General features: G+C 42.3%; 1 protein-coding gene across 6 annotated transcripts in view; it reads right to left on the bottom strand.

Moving 5' to 3' along the window:
- The window catches only part of grik5 (glutamate receptor, ionotropic, kainate 5), a 127,803-nt gene that overhangs the window by 12,937 nt on the left and 92,918 nt on the right, over positions 1-21,948 (bottom strand). For 5 of the 6 annotated variants that reach the window (XM_088305878.1, XM_088305881.1, XM_088305879.1 and 2 more), the window contains 9 exons: positions 20,771-20,824; positions 17,953-18,111; positions 16,210-16,362; positions 12,834-12,938; positions 9,977-10,084; positions 4,051-4,254; positions 2,380-2,493; positions 1,286-1,395; positions 1,003-1,176 (listed from right to left, as the gene is read on the bottom strand). In XM_088305878.1, coding sequence (XP_088162004.1) covers positions 1,003-1,176; positions 1,286-1,395; positions 2,380-2,493; positions 4,051-4,254; positions 9,977-10,084; positions 12,834-12,938; positions 16,210-16,362; positions 17,953-18,111; positions 20,771-20,824 — 1,181 coding nt within the window. Of the gene's footprint in view, positions 1-1,002; positions 1,177-1,285; positions 1,396-2,379; positions 2,494-4,050; positions 4,255-9,976; positions 10,085-12,833; positions 12,939-14,333; positions 14,426-16,205; positions 16,363-17,952; positions 18,112-20,770; positions 20,825-21,948 lie in introns of all 6 variants that reach the window. The other variant, XM_088305883.1, reaches the window with a different exon arrangement.

Genomic DNA, 21,948 nt, shown 5'->3' with positions numbered 1-21,948 from the left:
GTAAAGGTGTTTAAAGGCAATTGACTATGGCGTGAAACGAGGAGATTGAAAAGCCTCGCCTCATTCCCGCAAAATATTTCAACCTCCTCCCACTTTGCTACTCTGTAAAAAGATGCGCCCCTACATGCTGGACTGTATTTTCTTCCGTAGGGATGCATTTGGTTCACCCACCAGGCACAATAGGCTGGCAATTAATATGTAATTTGAACGATTACACACACACACACAAAAAAAAAAAAAATCGGACGTCACCCAAAATCCGAATAAACATGAACATTAAGACCTTGAGTCTTAACATAGCCTTAGTTCGACAGCCGAAGAACATTGAACACGAAACCTCGCAGATGCTTTTGGACTTGGACCAAGCTAATTATCTTCTGACATTTTGGCGCAAATCCAGATACATGTGCAAATCAATGTTATTTTCAATTAAATTTGAGTTTTATAAATGTCTCAAAGGGCCTCACAGAAACTAATACCAAAAGCCAAAAAATACAACAACAATGAAGCAGCCAACTCATCTATGTAGAAGACATAACAAAACCCTAACAAATCATGAATATTAAATTAGACAAAGGCTGACAGATACGGTATAAAGCTATTTTGATTTGACAACCTATGCTCTAAACTAGGCGTGGGCAAACTACGGCCCGGGGGCCACACGTGGCCCGTTTAACGTTTTAACCCGGTCCGCCCAACTTGAAAAAAATGAAATGAATAAACCTTGTTCATGTTTTATTTTCTAAATACTGTGTTTTTTTTTCAAAGACATATATATATTCTTGTAATGCTTTAGTTCACTTTGATTAAAAATTAAATGTCCTTTTTTTTTTCCTCCAATGAGATGAGGTGACCAAAACACTCCATCCATCTGCTCCTGGTCCGGCCCCTCTGTCAAATTTTAGTACCCATTGTGGCCCGCCAATCAAAAAGTTTGCCCACCCCTGCTCTAAACCCTTGCGGTTAGCTTCTGTTTGCATGGTGCATAGCGGGAGGACTCACCACACTCCACTGACGCATCTGGTGGACAAAGCCCTGGGCATTATTTCAGATCCCTGCTGCATGAAGCCGCCGACGGGGAACCACAAGCTGTTGCCCAACGTGTACTGGTTCTCAAGCATGTCCCGGCGCTCTCGCAGGCACGGGTGAGGGTTGTACCACTCGTAAGGGCTCAGCCTGGTAAAGAAAACGCAAGTCACTACAGGAGTCCGGCGTTTGATCGATCGGCGCAACGAGGCCAAATGCACCAGCAAGTGACCCGCGCAAACGTAATGGAGTGAGCGACCTTGCAGCCAGGAAGAGCACGCAGCTCACAGCCAAGTAGGCGAGAAGCATGAAGAGCCAGACGGCCGGCGAGAAAGGGTCCAGGAAGGAGAAGTAACCCGGCTTGCGACCCTGAAGAGGAAATGGATCCGTGTGGGATAGACAGACGGGAAGGTAGAAAAAGAGGTCACATCTCAGCAGTTTGAGAGAAAACTCCCAGCATGCAACACAGCGGGGCGCTACCATGTTCTACGCCTCCATCCATACTCGTTTCGCAATGTCTACTGCTCAAAAAGCTCATTAGCAATGTAAAGCTGCTAAGTCAGAGCGTTACACAGCGTGTGACTGTTTAGGAATAATCACAATAGTGAAACACTCAAATTAGGCATTTCATGTCGCCCCGGGGACCATAAATGATAACGAAAAATATATATATATATCTTGTGTAGTGGCACATTGAAAAGACAAAATCAAAACCTTGCAATTATAGAGTAATGAAATCAAAAAATCCTCTCAAAGTGTATAATTTATGATTTCACAATTTTTTTCAAAAAGCAAAAGTGAAGCTACCACTTTCCTCCAGCAGATGGCAGTGCGGAGCCACCAAGCATAAACATTCAGCCGAGTTATACTACGTCATCTGAATGAGCCGGTGCCTGAGCTACGCAGCCGGAGCAAAACAAAATGCAGGATCGTGAAAATGCTACTACCCAAACATTTTAAATCATCTGTCAATCATTCAATCTATTTATAATGATTGAATATAATTTCTAATAAAGTTTGAATTTCAATATATAGCTTCGTAACATTGCGACTTTTTTTTCTCATGTCATTACGATTCCAGTGTGACACTCTTTTGTTCTCATAAAAACCTCAACATCAAAATTTATTATCACAAGGAACGCAACAAACATATGCTTCAACTTCAAATAGCCTTGAAGAGACACCTGTTACCAAAACAGCAACATCCATATGAAAATGAGCTGCGTTCTGTTTTCTATGTCCTCCGAATGCAATCTCTTATCCTCTCCTGGCCTGTAATCTTTCAAAAAGCTTAAAAGCATGGCAAAATAAGAAGAAATCCAGGATGAGATGTGCCCCGAAAAACATCCTTACCAGATGAACCCTGTATAGGATGCTGATCCCCAAGGTCATAAAGGGCTTTGAGAAGTCGATCACTTTCTCGCGTTCTGATGTGATGGTGAAGCCCGCCACGGCCAGGTCGGCTTTCTGCAGGGAGGGATGAAAATAGATCAAATATAAGAGGATGGAGAACGGCACATAGAGGGGAAGAAAATAGAGAGGAAAAAAAAAAAATTTTGAAGCAACACAAGTGTTCAGGTGGGTTCGAAAAATAGAACCGGCGCGCACTCGATGGCAGCGGCAGAGCAGCCCACAATTGCTCGAATGCACTTGAAGAGACATTTGGAGAAAAAAAAGAAGATACAAATGCTTCCCTCTCCCCATTCTATCCATCAACTAAATGAGGCTAATTGCGAGGAAGCACAGGCTTGGCAGATCTTTCCACCTGTGTAGCCCCCCCCCCCCTCGCATGCCTGCCCCCCCCTCCTCCATTAGAAGCTAATTGATGAACATGGGCCGCTAATTAGAGTCGAGTGATCAGGCAATAGTGGCGTTGGTTGGCGATAGAGCGTGGAGAGCCAGCGGGGGCGCCAGCGTGGCAGACCCCACAAGGGGGACAGCAGTCGGGTAATTGAAGTGTACTGTACAGTAATTAAGCAGAGCGGGGTTGGGGGGGGGGGTTCTCATTAGTCCGCCTTGGCCACCCTAAAAACGGCTGCCATATGCTTCCAAGGCATGAATTAGGGGAGGGGGGTATATATTAAAAAAAAAAAAAAAAAAAAGATGACATGGACAATTTTGGGCCATGTAAGCGCTGACTTTGTGGGAAATATTAAGTCAGCGTGTGCCCCAGATAAGCCCACCCACTAAAGAAAATGAGAAGTAACGGCAGAGTTGGGTCACACTTCATGTGTGTGTGCGTGCGTGTGTGTTCAAGTCCTTATGCATAGAGTGGGGAAAAAAAAAAAAAATCAAATGAAGAACCTTTGCTGCAGAGGTGGTCCTGGACCATTTTGGTTTTAAAGACGTGTTGCAAAGTGAATTCAGAGATTTGCGTCGAAACACATGTTTGAAGAGAATTGCAGAAAATGACTGACAATGATGTCGAACTCAGTTGTGGAAATAAGGTTGAACTGTTTTCCAACATTTCAGTTTTCCCAATTTTGAATGACGATGACAAGATGTTATTATCTGAACGGACTCCTCCAAGGGATTTCAACCAATCGCTACCGAATCAAAAACTGGAAATCCAGACAAATTGGCCATGCAAAACGCACATATGAGTTTTTATCATGGTGTGCGTACCGAGCTTGGAAGCAAACTTTGATGGTAGCCCATTAAACACAAAAAATACCCGTAACTCAGTTCCCATAGCTCTGATGTTCACCAAAATTGCTTAGAAACGAGAAAGTCCCAACATGAGGAAATTCATCCATCACGTTCCACAACCTGCCACTACGCCATCTCGTTATTATACCACACTTATTCAAAAATCTTGGTCGACAGCCCAGCCGCAGTTTGTTTGTTAGTCAGTTTGCTGCAATTCACCCCTCGCCGCACTGCATAACAATGAAGCTGTTCTGATAATTTATAGCTTGTTACACAGCTTAATTTATTGCTAGATTGTGGCCGGGCATTTTAAAAAAATGCTTTCCAAATGCAAACCGAGGCCGACCAACGTACTTAGACGATCCGCTGACTCACCCTGTTTATAAGCTCTCCGACCATGCCCGTCCAGGAGCCGTTGGGCTCGGGGGCGCCGTACAGCCCGTCGTCCACAAGCTTGATCTTGAAGGAGAACTTCAGGATGTCCGCCAGCTCCCTCAACATGTCCACGCAGAAGCCTTCGTACTGGTCGTTGCCTTGGAAATCCTGGTAGTTGTCCTTGCGCATCACATACGGGTTTTCCTGAACGGAAGAGACAAGTTGGCAGAGTGAGGCACGTTGCAAGCAACCTGGCAAGGGCAAATATCGGACGCAAAAAGGGCATTTAGTCATTATATGGCAAATTTAAGTAAGACATAAGTGTACCACCTTGACTTGAGTTTAATTTGTTCCGTGATCACAAGCAAAAGAATTGCATCGCAAATCTGATTTCCCCAGTGAAACAAATAGAAAAGTCAATCTGTTCAAGCCGCCCAAGAATTGAACATTTTTGCGTTGGTTTTTAAATAGTGAAAAATAGTACGGTGCCATACGGTAACTTTACAAAAATTGAGTATTTACACAATTAAAGCGGATGTAAAGAATGAAACAGTTTGCACATCGTGATTGAATGCTGCAATCAAATTCCTTGTGTTGCTCCTTGTGCTGTGCCTGTCTTGGCCACCAGGAGGCAGTGTAATACAATGATGAGAAAACTAGCACTACTTCTACTACCACTCAAACGTGACTAAGTGAGAAGCTTTAGTAATTTCTCATAGAAGATAAAGAATTTATGTCCGTTTGTCTGTCTAAACCTGTTGCTCCACCATTTGAAATGATTTCAAATATCGGATGCATCGAAAACGGCAACTACCAGCGTTAATGTTAGCATGTTAATGGCGTTTTAGATTATTAGCTAGCATTAAGATAAGATGACTTTCCAAAGACAAAGCAATGTGGTTGTTTTAAACACACAACCAACATTGTACAGCATGTATGTGTTCTATCAAACACGACCAATAGTGAAAACTTACTAACTTTAGAAAAAATAAATGAAAATAGGCCTTGACAGTAGTATCAGGACTGGGTGGACATATCTCCAGTCAACTTAACCGAAATTTGTCATTACATGTTCCCATTTTGGTTTGAAGCTGCCATTTTGGGGCGAACTCACCCCCCCGTAAAATGAATCTGGACAAATAAGCCCAAATCAGAATGAGAATTCCCTTTATTGTCATTGTACTCAGTGTACAACGAGATTGGCGAGCTCCACTCTCCAGTGTAACGTAACAATCGTAACCAGGCATCCAAGACAGATGGACGCCGTTAAATTGCCAAGCTTTTTGAATGGAGCATGGGGTCAAAATTTGAAGATTTTTTATTTTTTAATTTCAAAGATTGCCATGTAAACGTGACGCCTGCTTGACTTCAGCTCTTGTATGAGCACCCATTAGATTATGCACGTGTACTCGATATGACCAGTTACAACTCCGGCAATCGTGTAGCATCTTTAACGTCCTCACAAGTGTACTTCCTGTAAACGTTCACACTTGTGCTGTGTCTGACAGGCTTCCTACACTTGTGCAACTTGTCAGGGTGTACACAGAACAAAGTCAAATCAATGTTAGTTCGTGTGTATTTGACTCTCTGACTAAAATAAGACGGAGTTTATTTAAAGGGGAAAGCCGCAACTTTCGCACAGTTGGCACACAAATGCTCTTTGTTGTGTGGCGTCTGCGTCTCATCACGTCAAACTCCTCTGGGCTTGTTTTTTTTTTTTCTTCTTTCCCTTCTTGTTTTGAATGACTGCAGGTTCCTTGGCAGCTTCTTTCCCCGTTCGACTTCCACTTGGGAACGGTTTTGTGTAATCCTCCAGAGAGACAGAAACGAGAGCTTGTGGAAGCTCCCACATTGCATTACAGTCGCTTCCAAATACAAAAATCACAACTTTTTTTTTATATATATATTTGACCCAAAAAAAGTTACTTTCTAGGCTTGTGATGCTAAAATTTACTATTAGACGAGGCGGAATGATTAAGTCATACACAACTGCAGTTCACAGTATACTGAAATGCTCAACGTTACTAAAGACTAACCATAAATTCTTCCCCTTCATAGTGATAGTATTATTATTATTTTTGTTATTATTATTATTATTAATAATATATAAGATCTATTAAGTAATAAATAATAATAATAAATAATAATAATAATAATAATAATAATAATAAATACACAAATATAAACACACATATGGGAAGATTATAGTAATTGTTTTATTTATTTATTAAATTAAAAAAAATAAAAACCTTACCATAATGATTTTATTAGATTGAATTTGATGAAGTTAAATGTTTCTTTTACATTTTTGCTACAGTTAAGGGGACATTTTCCCTCTCCTTCTGGTGTGCTCACCTTGGCCATCAGGGGGCGGTATAGTACAGAAATACGGATACAGATGGAGACGTCAGCTGCTCAGTCAGCCGAAGTAACAATAGTCCTACTTTACAGACTAAGAAAATACATTCATTGACACCGATGCTCTTCATTAGACTGTCTCTGATGTTTTGCAAGAATTGTTCGGTATTTTCCAGTTTTTGTCCTCAAGTAAATGCAAAATAAATAAATAAATAAATAAATAAAATCTTCAATTGTCAGATTGACCGTTTCAATCAAGTCCACGTATATGTCAGGCATCTCTGGACATTAAAAATGCTCAAAAATTGACGGCCCACATCCAATCCCCTCAAAACTGTGACAATTAATACTGCAATTTAATTCTTGTCATATTACATCTGCTTTTTTTTGGAACAAATTATGAGTCTCGTTATCTTAACTTTAGCATTTTTTTGTGAGCGTGCGACCTTTTTTTCCAAGCCAAAACCTGCCAACTGTGAGGCAGATGTTGTACCCGCCAATTCACTGCGCTGCCATATTGTTCAGTACGATTCCCAAAATGCATTTGGAAGGCTTAGAAACAGCTGTTCTGATGATGCAATACACTTAAACACCACCGCAAATTACAACCACAACAACAGACAAAGTCAAATGAATACGACCTAGAACGATTCCATTTGTGACGGACGCACTTTTGATACAGCTCGTGTCGTCCTCCAGTGACCCAACACATATTTTTAAGCTATAGGGCCAATGAATCTGACGATGTTGTGACGAGCATTTGCAAAATATGTCTGGTGCTTGCTGGCCGCCGCATAACACATTTGCATCTCTCTCCCATGAGATCCTCTCTGCCTGACTCGACTCCAATAGCCAATTAACCTTTGTTTTTGTTTTGTCTTTTTTTTTTTTTTTTTAATGAAAGGAAATGGCAGGGTTGACGCAAGCTAGAACATAAAATAATTTGCATTCCAAACAGGTAGCCGTAGTAAAAAAAAAGCGTTTCCACAGCGAGAGGACAAGCTGCGTGAGAACACGTATTGCAAACCAAGGATAAAAATCTAGCATCAACATTCTAATGAAATTATTTTGATTTTAAGTGTGTGTGTCGGCTTTTTTTTTTTTTTTTTTTTCTAAAAGTGTAGTAGTATTCTCAACACGCAGCCTACTTCACACTCCCGAATCGGGGGCGAGAGGTACCACTGGGATTGCAAGGAATTCATGTGAACGAGCGCTGCCGCTTTAAGTCTAGCGCAGACCGTAAAGGACTGCAGTGGCAAACGTCACTGAGGTAGCTGCACCCTGTCAAAATTGCGACTCCCCGGCGAGAGTTGTTAAAAGTGCGGTTACAGTGATCACAGTGCTTTGTAAGCACCTTACAAAGCACTCTGTCTGCCACGCATCGCAAGTGCAAGTCAAAGCTTTCCAGGGAGCATTTGATTTAATGCAGCAACAGCAAGACATCTATTTTTTTTTTTTTTTTTAATTTTAATCCATGCCCACTTCAAACTATGGTAGACTTTCTTTCTTTTATACAACATATCACGATTGAGCATAAGCCCGTTAAAAATGTGTCAAATCGCCACGGCTAATTTGTTGAATTTCATGAATTTATTCTGTTAGCCAACAGCCATGAGCCTCAGTAATGAGTGAAAAAATCCTAAATAGTCACACATGGTCACACACTGCTGTGGGATGGCATTGCATACAAAATGTCAAATTATAGGGCTAGTCTTTGATAAATACAACACTGTGCGGCAAGCATTGCCATCTTGGAGGTCCCTATCCCTGGACAAGTTCAAGACTCAGTGTGAAGAGAAAGCCACTGTCGCGTTCCTTCCCATGGGAGTGATAAGACGCAAACACTCAACCCAGACAGATTCTTGGTAGTAGTCCAAATGAAGTCCAGACTTCAACTCAACGGAACACTTATGGGATTGCGTGTGTGCGTTCTAAGTGTTGTGTGACCAACCCAAGCATGCTGGTCAACTCGCAATGACTGCTGGAGTGGAATGTCACCCCACAGCGCTGTGTGACCACGTTCTCGTGGCTGGGTGCTTCTTTCGCATGCTACTGAGGCTGAACGTTAATTCGAAAAGTGTTTCTTTCATGTGACGCACGAGACTTTAAGCATCCAAGAACAGCAAAACAAAAGACGACAGCAACAGCCGAATAAGCTGGCAACGGAAGTGAAGATTTGGCACGTTTGTAGTTGTGCTCATCACACACACACAAAAAAACAAAACAACAACACGTTTCTTTCGAATTGGCCGTAATTTCTGAGGAAGATTAACTGGCTTCGCAATACTATGGAATATACTGGCAAGAAAAGTTGTTCCAACAGACATTAAACCCGGCAAACACACATTCCCACAGTTTTACATGAGGACACCTGCTTATACAAGGAGAGCTAGTAAGCTACATCTAGTTTATGAAAGCACATAAATGTGGTTTTGCGTGTGTTTGTGTGTGTGCGCGCGCTGTTGACTTTTCATATCCGTTCTACTTGACACTAAGTGGGTGTCTTGCTCGGTGGGTGTACTGAGGTGTTGAATGTACCGTCACTATTCTATTCCTGTAAGCGTTTCTCTGTACTTCAAATTGTCAAAACTGGCATTTACTCTGCTTTTGTTCCGTACAAAGTGAATTGGGGGAGGTGAGAAAGGACAGTTGCGGTTGGCCAGTGAACGTACACTACTTGTAACCAACATGGAAATTAACAATAAAAGCACATGTGGTTATGTAATATAAAATATTATATTTTATTTTATTTTATTTTTGATTCGATTATAGATTAGATATATTATGGAAAATTGACTTGTAAATAAATAGTTGGATCTCTGGAGTGTTTGCTCAATCCTTAAGGATGTTAAACAACAAAGTCAATCTTTTGTTAGCCGACTAGTTATATAAATGCGTCTCGGAATGAGCCCATCGTAGTTTTGCCAGACTGTCAGGTGACAGTGAGGCTTAAATTGGCGCATTTCTGTCCATGCATTCTGAGCTAGGTTGGGAGAAGATCCAAAGCCACTTTCAAACAACGCTCCAAACACAGATGCCAGGCTCCACAGAAGCTGATTAGCATTTGCAAAGGGAAGGTGGGGCGGTGTATTTTTGTTCCGTGTGTCTACGGCCACTTGCAAAACTGCAGTGCAGTTCAGTGGGGAAGTTCTGCCTTCGTGAGTGAAAACGCAATTAATGTTTTTACTGGTGTCTTTCTTCACACTCCGGGCTAGTAGAAATTGTCTCACAACCACTTTCCTGGGCCCCAAGTTGTCATGGTAACAAAAGCTGCACTCTGCATGAAGGAGTGGGGCCGGTGGCTTATTTGCATGAAATGGGACCACCCTCTCAAAACAGGCTGATTTTAGTCAGGCTAGTATTCCAGTTTATTCCCCACATCCACTAAAGAATCACGACTAAAATAATGTATCATTGCTGTGTCAATACTGCCACTTCCTATACACCAGCTCAAGCGATAAGTGAAAAGCAGGATCCAAGGACGCAAAAGATACACACGCCCAGACGTGCACACACACACACACACGCACGCTGTGTTGCTGCCCCCTGAAGGAAAATGTGACCTTACCAGAATGGTGGTGACAATGAGGGTCTTGTTGGCAAGCGTCTCTGACACATTAATATCCAGGCTGGTGGAGTTCATCGCGAGGGTGTTGTTGGAGTACCAGATCCCAATCTAACAAGAAGAGACGGGAGAGAGAAAATGTCCTTCAAGCTTCCGTAAGCAAAACGATGCTAGCCCTGGACTGGAAAAATATGATTCAATCGTAGAAGGTTATATGCAACATATGAATGAGACACAAAGAAATCCTTGAAAATAAATAAAGGGGACGTTAAAACACAAAGAGCAGAGAGAGGAAAATGAGATTCAAGGCCAGCATTCGCATAACAAGAACGTTTTGGATATAAAGATTGCAGTGGTCAGAAAGTACATTTACTTGATTACTGTACTTGAGTAGATTTATTTTTATGCATTTGCACTGTGCTAGAATATTTATATTTAAGGGGCGCATGCTAGCCCGCGCATGCTAGCCCGCGCATGCTAGCCCGCGCATGCTAGCCCGCGCATGCTAGCCCGCGCATGCTAGCCCGCGCATGCTAGCCCGCGCATGCTAGCCCGCGCATGCTAGCCCGCGCATGCTAGCCCGCGCATGCTAGCCCGAGCATGCTAGCCCGAGCATGCTAGCCCGAGCATGCTAGCCCGAGCATGCTAGCCCGAGCATGCTAGCCCTCACTCTCATTTAAAGAGAGGGATCTGATGTCAACATTGCCCATGTCAGGGGAGGGATGTCACTCGTCACCACACTCCTTAGAGTCCCGGTTTTAAATCAAAACCAAAACTATCACTGAACAGCATACAAGCAAACAATGAAACAAAGAAATACAATTAACAGTCAGAATCGTTCCAACCTTTTTTCTTTTCATTCATGGCCCTAAAAGTTGGACTTTTAAATAAAAAAATAAAAAATCCATAACTTGCTGTCCCATCTTTTTTTGCATGACATGAACGCACTCACAGCCACCGACATGGTCTCCAAAGCAGGCCAAAAGGTCAAATTATGGCATGAATCTAGTAGTAAACATCATTACTAGCCTACATTGACTCTATTGGACTATTAAACACAAAACCTTTGCAATACAAACCACTTTGTTAGCCATCATAAACAGTACACACGCATTGCCTTAATTGACCCCAATGGGGCCCCCCCATGACAAACATGTGGCATTGTTTCATTAGAAACAAATCAATTCATGAGCGGGAATGTATTTTTCTTCCCTAGCATCTTCCCGCATATGTCACTTTTATGTGACACTAAAGTCACTTATGTACATAAGTGTGCCATTACATTCTGCAAAACCTATAGTTTTTGCGATATATCAACCTAGTAGAAAAAAAAGGAAAAAAATTGAGTTTTTCTTTTTGTTCATCACACGCTGACATTTTATCCCGCCGCCACGCTAGAACGTTAATTCTAACAATTGAGACGCCAAATTAAAGAACAGCGCCGTTTTATCGGCTGGCATTTGGCGCTAAACGCGGGGGCGCCTCGTAAATGAGCGTCCCCATCTCGGAGGAGAGCGAGCGCAACCTCATAGAGTCAATGAAGCACGCACCCATGTGTGCGTTCGGGCTTCATTTAATCCCGCCTTTGAAAGGACACGGCTGGTCAGTTTCGCGGCACAGTGGCTTGACAAATATATTTTGGGCTGCCGACCAGTAGATCAAACAATCAAAATAACAAGCTCTTTTATTGAAGGTCACGGGGATTACCCATTAAAAAATAAAAAAACAAAACACACTCACACAAAATACATAAACATTCACACAAGTAAGGGAGTGGATGATAATGATTATTCTGATTTATGAGCCAGCCTGGAATGCAGCTCCAGCTCATCCTCAGCTCCCTAAAGTCATTAGTGAAATGAAGAAACTGCAGGGAATTCTTACAAAAGACTCGCATGATAAAAATCCCCTCAATGTAATGAAATAGCTTTCGAAATGGCCTTTTGTCCAGACAGAAGTGAGCCAGTTCAAAGGCAAAACCTAAAATTGCTTCCTTTCTTCACCGTGCGTTATTATTCTTAAGGCCAAACAGATCGCCAAATTTTATAGGCACGATCATCCTGGTGAATATGAATGTCTCGTTGGAGCCGCGGGCGCCCCTTGGAATTTTCTGAAAATTCAGCCCATGGAGCTAGTTTCACTCGCCAACAAGGAATTTCGTAGATTCGTTTGTCATGAGTAGACTCCAAAAAAAAAGAAAAAGTCTCAGGAACCCATGCCCCAATAGACACAAGAATTCAGACATTTTTTTTTTTGAAGCAGCCATTTTAGACTCATTTTGGTGGTTACTTCCAGGTATCCTTCGAAGGCAAACTTGGCCTAGAGATTTTGTTCAATTGAAAAAGAGCCTGTAAAGTGAATTCTGCGATTTCTTTCTAAACACATTACACACGTTTGAAGAAAGAAAGTCGAAACATGAACAAAGACTGAGAACTTTGCTGAACTTACAGAAAAATGGCTCAATTCCTTTCGGGTTTTTTTTTAAGTGAAGACATTTGGGTTTCAGATTAAAAGATTCTGCAAATAATTGTGGTCAATAAGTCTGTCAAGCATGTCAAGCAACATTCTGGATAAAATAGTTTGGATATTTCAAAGGAGCTTTGCAGCTTTGTGGCTTCCCGTGTTGTTCTGTTTTGTTTTGTGGTAGAAATGGCTCTTTGAGTATTTTAAGGTTGCCAACCTCTGCATGTTTACCAGCTGGATGAATTTTTCAATAAGGACTACATCAAGCAACTCACGTAGTATTTTGGAAAGTACACAGGTGACCTGCAAATTCCTGCCAAAGAGCCGGCGGGGTACAGTGACCTGATGGCGGTGTGACAAAAAAAAAAAAAAATACTAAAAGCAGCCGACTGCTGACCTCCTTGTGGCCTCCTCGGTGTTTCTCCAAGATCCGCAGGGTATAGTTGGTTCTTTGACCTTTGCTGTTGAACTCCACGTGGCCCGTCAGGCCGTCGTACTCCACCTGGTAGATACAAGACAATGGCAGAGGAAAGGAAAGGAAAACCAAGAAAATGTAGTCATTCTTTCAGTGGGTGGCGACTCGGGAAGTTTTTATTTGACTAAACAATCAAAATGTAAAGGATAAGTGAGAAATAATAAATAAATAAATGGGAAGTCAACCCCAAAAAAATTTGTATTATGTTCTTTGCACCCATACTATTCTAAATATGGTATTGTGGTTTGAGGAATATTTTAGCCATCGCAGTGAGCGGCCATTTTGTCACATTCTGTCGACTGAAAATGACATCACAGTTGCTCAGGGCTCAGGTAGCGACCAATCACAGCTCACTTGTTTTCTGAAGTTGAGCCTTGATTGGTGGTTATTTGAGCCCTGAGTAAATGTGATGTCATTTTCAGTCGACAGAAAGTGACAAAACAGAGCTGAAAAAACAGGTGCTTAAGTCAGCAAGATTCCACAAATGGAATATTTACCAGAATGTCATGTTTCAACTAGTGGGACGGCAAAAAAAAAAAAAAAAAAAAAAAAAAAAAAAGGTTTGACTTGCCCTTTAATTTTCGCTGTTATATTTATTAAGACTTGGAAAAAATACTGTTGAATATAAGCCAATAAATGTTTCATTCAAAATCTAATGCAACTCTCATTTCCATTGACTAAGGCGACAAACATACGACCCAAACTCTTTCAACAAGTCATGTGGCAAAAGGTGTCACGCAAATCAGGAAAATATATCTTTTGAGCATTTTTTAAAATACAAAAAAAAAATCTAAAAAAAAATATATCAAATTGAAGCCAAGTATAAATAGCAATTCCTTTAGCATGGTTTATGCCATTTTTCTCCACCTCAATTGTTTCATGGGGCACAAATGAAAGCCGTACCAATTCTGACCCGGCAGGGGAGGCCTACTGTGACTCAACCATGAATTTAATTTTTAGAAGCAATTCTTTACCTTTACTGTGTTCACTCAACAGCTCAGATTATACTTCAACTGCTATCCGGGACTGTAAATGGAAAAACCTGCTTAAACACTGGAGTACGTGGTCTTCCTTTTTGCATACAAAAACACGTCAAATGGCTGCAAATTCAGACATCACCATGACTATCAGGTTTTGATTTCACTCGGGGTAAACAAGGCAATGTGTTTGTAACGGCAGCTTAATACAAGCATCAATATTTGGCTCCAGTACATCAATATCTTATCAAGGGAAGAATTATCACGATGGAGTATCGATATTTTGTACCGTCCTTAGAGAGCGAAAAAGTAAACCGAGAGCGAGGGATCTGGGACATGGATGGGCAGCTTCATTCGATGAGGAGAGAGTGCGAGATTAGATCGAGCCGCGCACCTCCCCGTGTATGAACTTCAATGTATGAGGAACGTCGAGGATGGAGCTCACCGTGATGTTGACTAACATGGACAGATGTCTGGCCGGTGGGGAGGAGGCAATGAGGGATGGCGCCCCAGCCGCTTTGACAACACGCCGTCGATCTCACATGTGCACAGACACACACACACACACACGTGAGGCCGAGGCCACATGCAACATGAGATGAGGATGATAATGAAGCTGCCATTCATTCTCATTAATCAGCCAGTAAGAGACAAGTGGTCACAAATCATCATAATCATGACAGCATGCAACATGTCCTCTCCAAGATTTAATAGAAAAATTTTAAATGATTGTTTTCAATCATGGCAGACCATTATTTTTTTTCTTTTTTGCCCTAACCCCAAAAAACCAACATCGTGCATTTTTTTAAATGGACGCACTCAATATTGTGGAGCAACCACAAGTCAGAGTCTACAGGAATGCTACTCGTCTAAATCGTGCGGAGACTCCACACCGTAATTCACATGCCGCTTTTTGTGGTGAGAGACGACGTTAAATGGGTTCCCACTTAATGCTTCAATGTCCACGAGTTAATCGAGCGTGTGAGACTTTGGACTTGCCACTCAGGCATGCTTTTTATTTATTTTATCAATTCATCTGCATCTTGGAATGAAATTTTATGTGATTTTTTTTTTTCTAGGGATGCCTCTAACATGAGCATATGGAGTCATTTTGGGAAGGGTTGAACACCACTGAATAAACAGACACACAATCATTTTGGGTGAGGCGGGGACATGGAGAAAGGGAAGGTACGGGTCATTTTAGGAAAGAATAGCAACCACTGAACCAGAGAGATGAGGTGATTTTGTGAAGGGTCGGTCGGGATGTTGTGAAATGGACAGATTGGGTTATTTTGGAAAAGATTGGGAACCCCTGAAATGGAGCAATTTGGTCATACTGGGAAAGGTTGAGAACCAAACCAGTGCAATAAGTGGACTGGGTCGTTTTTGGGGAAAGGGATAAGTGAAATTGCCAGATTGGGTCATTTTGGTAAAAGGTTGGAATCCACTGATATACGACAGACGGACGGGTTCAAGACATTTAAGTCGGTTAGCGACCAATGAAATAAACAGATTGGGTCATTTTCATTTTGTATTATTTTAGGAATGAGAACTAGAATAAGTCATTTAAGGAAAGACGGGTAATTCTGGGACTCGGAACCCCTGAAATAGACGGACTGGGTTGTTTTGGGAAAACTTGGGAACAGGCGAAATATACAAATGGGCTCTTTTCGAGAAGAAAATTAAGCAGACAGACGAGGTAATTTGGGCAAAGGTTGGAATGTGGTGAAACAGACCGACGGGGCCATTTTAAGAAGGTTAGCAACCAATGAAGTAAAGAGACTAGGTTATTTTGGATAATTTGGGGAACCAAAAAACTACAATGGGTCATTTCAGGAAATGTTGGGTAAAAAATACAGATTGGGAAATTTGGGGATTGGAACCCCTGAGAAAGCCTGACTGAGTCATTTTGGTCAAGTTTGGGAACTTGTGAAATCGACAAAATGGCTGAACTGTTGAAAAGAAATGAAGCAAGCCAGCTGAGGTGATTTGGGAAAGGTTATGACGTCGTGAAATAGTCCGATTGGGTCATGTTGGGGAAGCTGAGGAAGCCATGAAAGTCTCTTTCAGATGTCATTTTCTGCGGCAAACTCTTCCATTCACTCCACCGTGACTAAAACTGTCAAGTACAAATAATCGGTTTAGTCGTATCTGTGTTTTGCTGCTACCTCAAAGATCTTTCAAGTTCTATGATGCACAGCGCATTGATTTTCACATCAAATCCCGCTAAATCCCCAGGAACAGAGGCGCTTTGGCGTGATCCACATGAAGCAACTCCCACATGTGTAGAATACGAGAATGCATGTTGACGCGGCGCGTACCATGCGCAGGTAGTTCATAAGACTGGTCCCGTGTTGCCAGATCTGAGGCGAGCTACAGCTGAGCGGCTTCACTCCGATTTCCTGGCTGCGGTTGAGTTCCCTCACCGCCCCCACCACCACGTGCACCGCATCAAACATCAGCGCTGACGACAGCTGCAGAAGCAAGAGTGGGAGCGCGGGAAAGGAGAAGGGGGGGGGGGGGTCAGAGCGGGGAGGAAAAGTGAAGTCGTCAGGGGAGAAAAGGGATGGATGGCGGGAATACAGATGGATAGATCAATAGACATTACACACGAGTCAAAGACGTTAACGTGGCATGTTTGCATCATCATGAAACACAATGTCTTTATTGGCGGCTAATTAGCTTTGGTTCGACTGCGTTTCCAGGTGTGTGTGAGTGGGGGAGGAGGGGGGGGGGAGGTTGTGCGCCAACTCTGTCAGAATGTTGAAGATGGTGCCTGCGGGTGCAAAAACTTTGACTTGTATGAAAGTGGTATGAATAGAATATGAATGCTAAGTGTTGAAAAGAGTTTGAGAACAAATTTATTGAAAGCGTGTTGTCTCCGCTCACTCTGCGGTGCCATCCGGCCTAATTAGTGCCAGAAAATTGGGAGTCTGGATGCTTTGCTATTTTTTTTTTTTTTTTTTTTTTTTACATAAGTGAAAATAATTAAGTCATATCCATACTGTTTCGTTAAAAATGGATTGTTGTCATGGAATGATATAGTGTGCCATTTAAAAAAGGTAAGTATGTGCTGTGAAACTGCTTAGTCAGCTCATTTTTTTAATAGATTTTGCATACCTCATGGCTCGAAGACCTTTGAAAAGAGCCAAAATGGGCACTTGACACTATTTTGCCAGTCCGTCTTCCACCCGTGACTTGGGCACCCTTCCGTCATCGTCCCTCAATCATTATTGAAAAAAAATAATCGACCCCGTCTTTTTAAATCACTTCCGTCCTTGCTTTTCGCCAGGTACAAACAAACTTCTTTGTGATATTTCACATTTGTAAATCACACATGCAAAACAGTCCGGTTAGTCCGGTTGACCGGGTGAGGGACGATTACAGGGATGGACGAAAACCCACATTCATCGTTGCTTAGTCCGCCTTTTTGAAAAAAAAAAAATATATATATATATATATTCTCACCCCAAAACGGGCGTCCGACCTGGATGGACGGACAGACGGACGTTCATCCGTCTCTGGAAAAAGTGTTTGAATAGATGATATCATCCACTCATTTGCGTCGTGAAATATTAATGGCTTTCTACCATTTTAATCTATTACAGCGTAATAAATCAGCAACATGATTGTGAGGTGGTGTGACTTTGATGTGGGTGTACGCATGATAAATATAAGGTATGATAAAAAAATGTTTGGTAATTCAAGCAAGATGCAAATTTTTTTCAACTTCCTGAAAGGTAGCAATTTTGGCGAATGATGGGTAATATGCAGTTTGTCGTTTCTGAATATTTACTGACGAATAAATCTGCTTAATTAGCAGCAAGTGAGTGAATGAGTGAAACAAGATACATCTATACATAGTTTTGAAAAATTCTCAAGGTTGTGTGAGCAGTAGTTGTTTGTCTTGAAAATGTCGGAAAAGGCTGGCCTATATCTGTCAGTTCAAGATCTAGGTCTGTAATTTCCCAAATCAGCCAGGGACGCCCAAACATGTGCAAGATCTCACAGGGTGCAAAGACCTGCAATTGAGCATGAATCTATTTTTGCAAAAATCCACTAACCGCCGGGCCCGGGTAGGACAGGTGGCAGCCCTCGTTCCACGACAGGTTGAGGCTGCGGATGAACTCCAGGTAGAAGGGATGGGTGGTGTTGAACATGGAGAAGCCCACCACGTTGGACTGCTCGTCCACGATGTCGTCCAGCCTCATGAGAGGGAAGTCCTACGAGAAGCCAGCGAGTTTCAAGTGACGGTGTCGACAGCGCACCGTGGGGCATTCGAGGAGGAAAATAACAGTGCAGAGTGAAGTGTGATGAGGAAGTGAGCGAGTGACAGCATCTAATCTTTCAAGAGGCTTGACAACAAGGAGAGGAGAAGAGTAGCAATTCAGTGAAACAACAACACCAGTTGCTGACTCAGACTGTGGTGTTAGATTTTAACACAACCGCTAGCTTTTTTTTTTTTGCGCAACCTTTTTGACAGTAGTCACTCTTCTATTAGTTGGACCAAGGAACTCCGGTCCTTGAGAGTTGCCATCCTGCCTTAGATGTCGCCCTCCTCCTCAAACACACCTCATTCAATTGATCAGGCTCATTACCAGGCTTCTACAGGGCACGTTGAAGATGTTTCCCTCCTCCAAATCACTTGATTCAAATGATCGGCTAATCTCTCTGCAGGAGCCCGATAATGATCCTGATGATCTGAGACCGGCGGTTTAGCAATAAGCAATTAGACGGGGTGACTAGGTTACGGGGCTAGGAGTCCTTTCTGTCTTCCATCTAGCGCAGGTGTGGGAAAACTACGGCCCGGGGGCCACATGCGGCCCGTTAAACGTTTTAATCCGGCCTGCCGAACTTGAAAAAAATTAAATGAATAAACCTGTTTTATTTTCTCAATATTGTGGTTTTTCACAGACTTATATATTGTTGCAATGCTTTTGTTCACTTTCATTTAAAATTAAATGAATTTTTTTTTCTCGGATGAGGTGAGGTTCCCAAATTTTCAAACCCATTGTGGCCCGCCAATCAAAAAGTTTGCCCACCCCTGATCTAGAGGCCAGCAGAGGTTTCATGATGATCAGGCTAATGAGTGCTAGCTAACGTCGCACATTAGCCAAATGAAGAATAAAAAACTAATTTAAAAAATTAAGTTAAAATACAACAAACCATAATGAAAATTCAAAATCAATGACTTTTTAAAAACAATTTTTTCACAAAATATCGAATTTTTTTTTTAAGATTGGAAATTTCATTTTGATACTTAAGTCAGATATATTGACTTTTTTCTCAATTAATATTAGACAAAGTGATTAGCTTTTTCTGTGACGATACTTTCAGCCGCCTAATGCAAGACTGGTTAAATAACGGAACAGTCCAACGCCCAATAATCACACCCGTAGTGTTAAAAATGGAACTTTTCAGTTTAGCCTTTAGCGACCCAGGAACAGACTGGAGGTTGACCAGCATATGTAACAGACCTGCCGTTTGAAGTTCATTTTGAGAGACATCATGGCATGCGATCGTCATAGCTTTGCATCTTAAGAGTGACTTTTGCACAGCGCCGCATGTAAACATCTAAATAGCATGTGAGGCACGTACGGAGGGCGGACAAGGGAGGGAATGAAAAGCGGCGGCGGAGCAAAGGCTGCATGAAGCGACACATTAATCGAAATGCTAAAAAGTGGGGATGCGTCAGCATGGCTTTGCTCGTCCTCTGCGCATTCCCGCGTCGCACACTTTTCCCCAAAGCGTGCTTCACACCGCTTTATCTTCTTTTCTGAGCGCTCGTAAAGGGTCTCAGAAGAAGAAGAATGGCCTTTATTGTCCTTGTGGTGCACAATTAAATTGGAATGGAAACCCAAGCAAGGATACGGTGCAAATGAGAATAATGAAACCATTTTTTTTTTTTTAAATGCAGTAGAAACACGTAGAAAAATAGAAATAATTGCATTAAATTGAATAAAATTAAGGTGCAGCGCTATCAGTAATGCTCTTGTAATCTTACACTCTTGCGAGCGACGCTAACACATTTTGCTTGTAACCATCGTGGTAATATTGCACTTGCGTAATTGCACATGTCAAAACTGCACTTGGGGTATTGCACTTGTAACAGAATCCGAATCGCGATTCGAGGTGACATGAATCACATGAATAATGTGCTGAGTTATTGCGCTTGACTTTAAAGTCGCTGTAAGTAAAGATAAGTATTCTAATTTAGACACACCGCAGAGAAGAGTGTTGTTAACATTCCAGTTAAAGAAGTAAAAAAAATGATATACATATCAAATTAGATTTCAGAATAGACAAAAATCTACCTTGAGTGCATCTAAACCACGCCCAGCTGTCAATCAAACAACTCGACTATGATTTGGAAAAATGATGGCATGCTCTCCAGCATCTTCCTTATGCCGATGCATACAAAATGAATGATCTGTAAAAATATATCTCCAGTGGCTGGAATGTATTCCACCGAGTTGTCGCAGTGGGTTTGCACACGGCCACAATGAGGTGCAGCGTCTCGGTCTACAAACTCGCTGACAAGTCGGACTTTTTCAAATAAACTGTTCTTTCTGTGCTATGCGTGCACTTGCGGCAGACAACGAGGCACTCTAAATCGGCCAGCCGCCACAACGTCCATGTTAACATGCGACCTGTCAAGTCAGACATTTTTTTTTTCCCCTATCCTCAATTTTCCATCTTTCTCTACATACCATGCACTGACTCATTGTAGACAACGAGGCACTCTAAAGCGGAAATGCCAGGCGTAACTACTTAGCAAACTGCACGTCACAGTCGCGCTGGATAACTGATGATGCGAATAAAGGCCGCTATGGAAAACACACAGAAGCAAAAAAAAAAAAGAAGAAGAGTCTCTACTCTTACCATGGTGGTGAGGATATACTTGTAGAACGGTGATGTCATCCCCAGCTCGGACGCCTGCGGCACAAAAGGGGTAAAAAAAAAAAAAGACAATGAGACAGGTGGGTGAGAAAAGGAGCGATCAGGGCAAAAGGAAGTGATGTTGGCGGACAAGGCAGGAGAGGATGAGCAATAGGGAGCGAAAGTTAATCATTTTACATCACAGAAACATACGGCCGCCCCAGCCCCGAGGGTGCAACGGCTCTCCCGTGCACCCCGAGTGAGTCCTCACGGAGCTTTGGAACAATTCCCGCTCGGAAGTATTGTGTGTCCACGCGAGGATGTCCCATTGTCGTTATTGTCCCTCACATGGGCCCCGCGGGGGGGCCTGCCAAGGTAAAAATAGCCCTCCGACGGCTTACTGGGGCAAGCGTGTAGCCCGTGGAAGTTTGCAGGGAATTAAAAAGTTTGACTATTCTGTGGATAATAAGCTCACTTGAGGATCTGGCATTCCCACTGAGGAGAGCAACACACACAGACAAAAAGGGAAATAAAACGACTCCCACAGCGTTGTTTTGTAGATTAGCTTTGCACACTACACGGACACTGACAGGAGATTTTATGACACTCCATTTAGAAAGCGATGAAAATTGTCAATAAAATGTTACGAATAAACACTTGCCAAAAAACTTCAATGAGACTAAGTGCTTATGCAGCATTTGCAAAAGTATTGGGACACCAACAGGGAGCGGAAATCCAACGAAAAGCCGCAAGGAGTGACTTTGGGGTACTCGGATGGAGGACTCACACAGTTGCTGCTGTTGACCGCAGCCCTCACCCAAATACACGCACTAAGTTTTGCTGAAGCCACACCCCCCACCTCTTAGGCATGTGCTTGTACAGTATAAAGCAGGGGTGGGCAAACTTTTTGATTGGCGGGCCACAATGGGTTCTAAAATTTGACAGAGGGGCCGGACCAGGAGCAGATGGATGGAGTGTTTTGGTAACCTCACCTCATCGGAGAAGAAAAATACATTTTATTTTAAATAAAAGTGAACAAAAGCATAATGAAAAAATATGGCTTTGACACACGACGGTATTTAGAAAATAAAACAAGCTTTATTCATTTAATTGAAGTTTAAAAGGTTCAGCGGGCCGGATTAAAACATTTGACGGGCCGCATGTGGCCCCCGGGCCATAGT

The sequence above is a fragment of the Idiotropiscis lumnitzeri genome, chromosome 10 (genome assembly GCF_059441095.1).
Source record: "Idiotropiscis lumnitzeri isolate Australia: NSW breed Sydney's pygmy pipehorse chromosome 10, RoL_Ilum_1.0, whole genome shotgun sequence".
Lineage (NCBI taxonomy): Eukaryota > Metazoa > Chordata > Actinopteri > Syngnathiformes > Syngnathidae > Idiotropiscis > Idiotropiscis lumnitzeri.
This window is presented reverse-complemented; position numbering and strand designations above follow the sequence as displayed.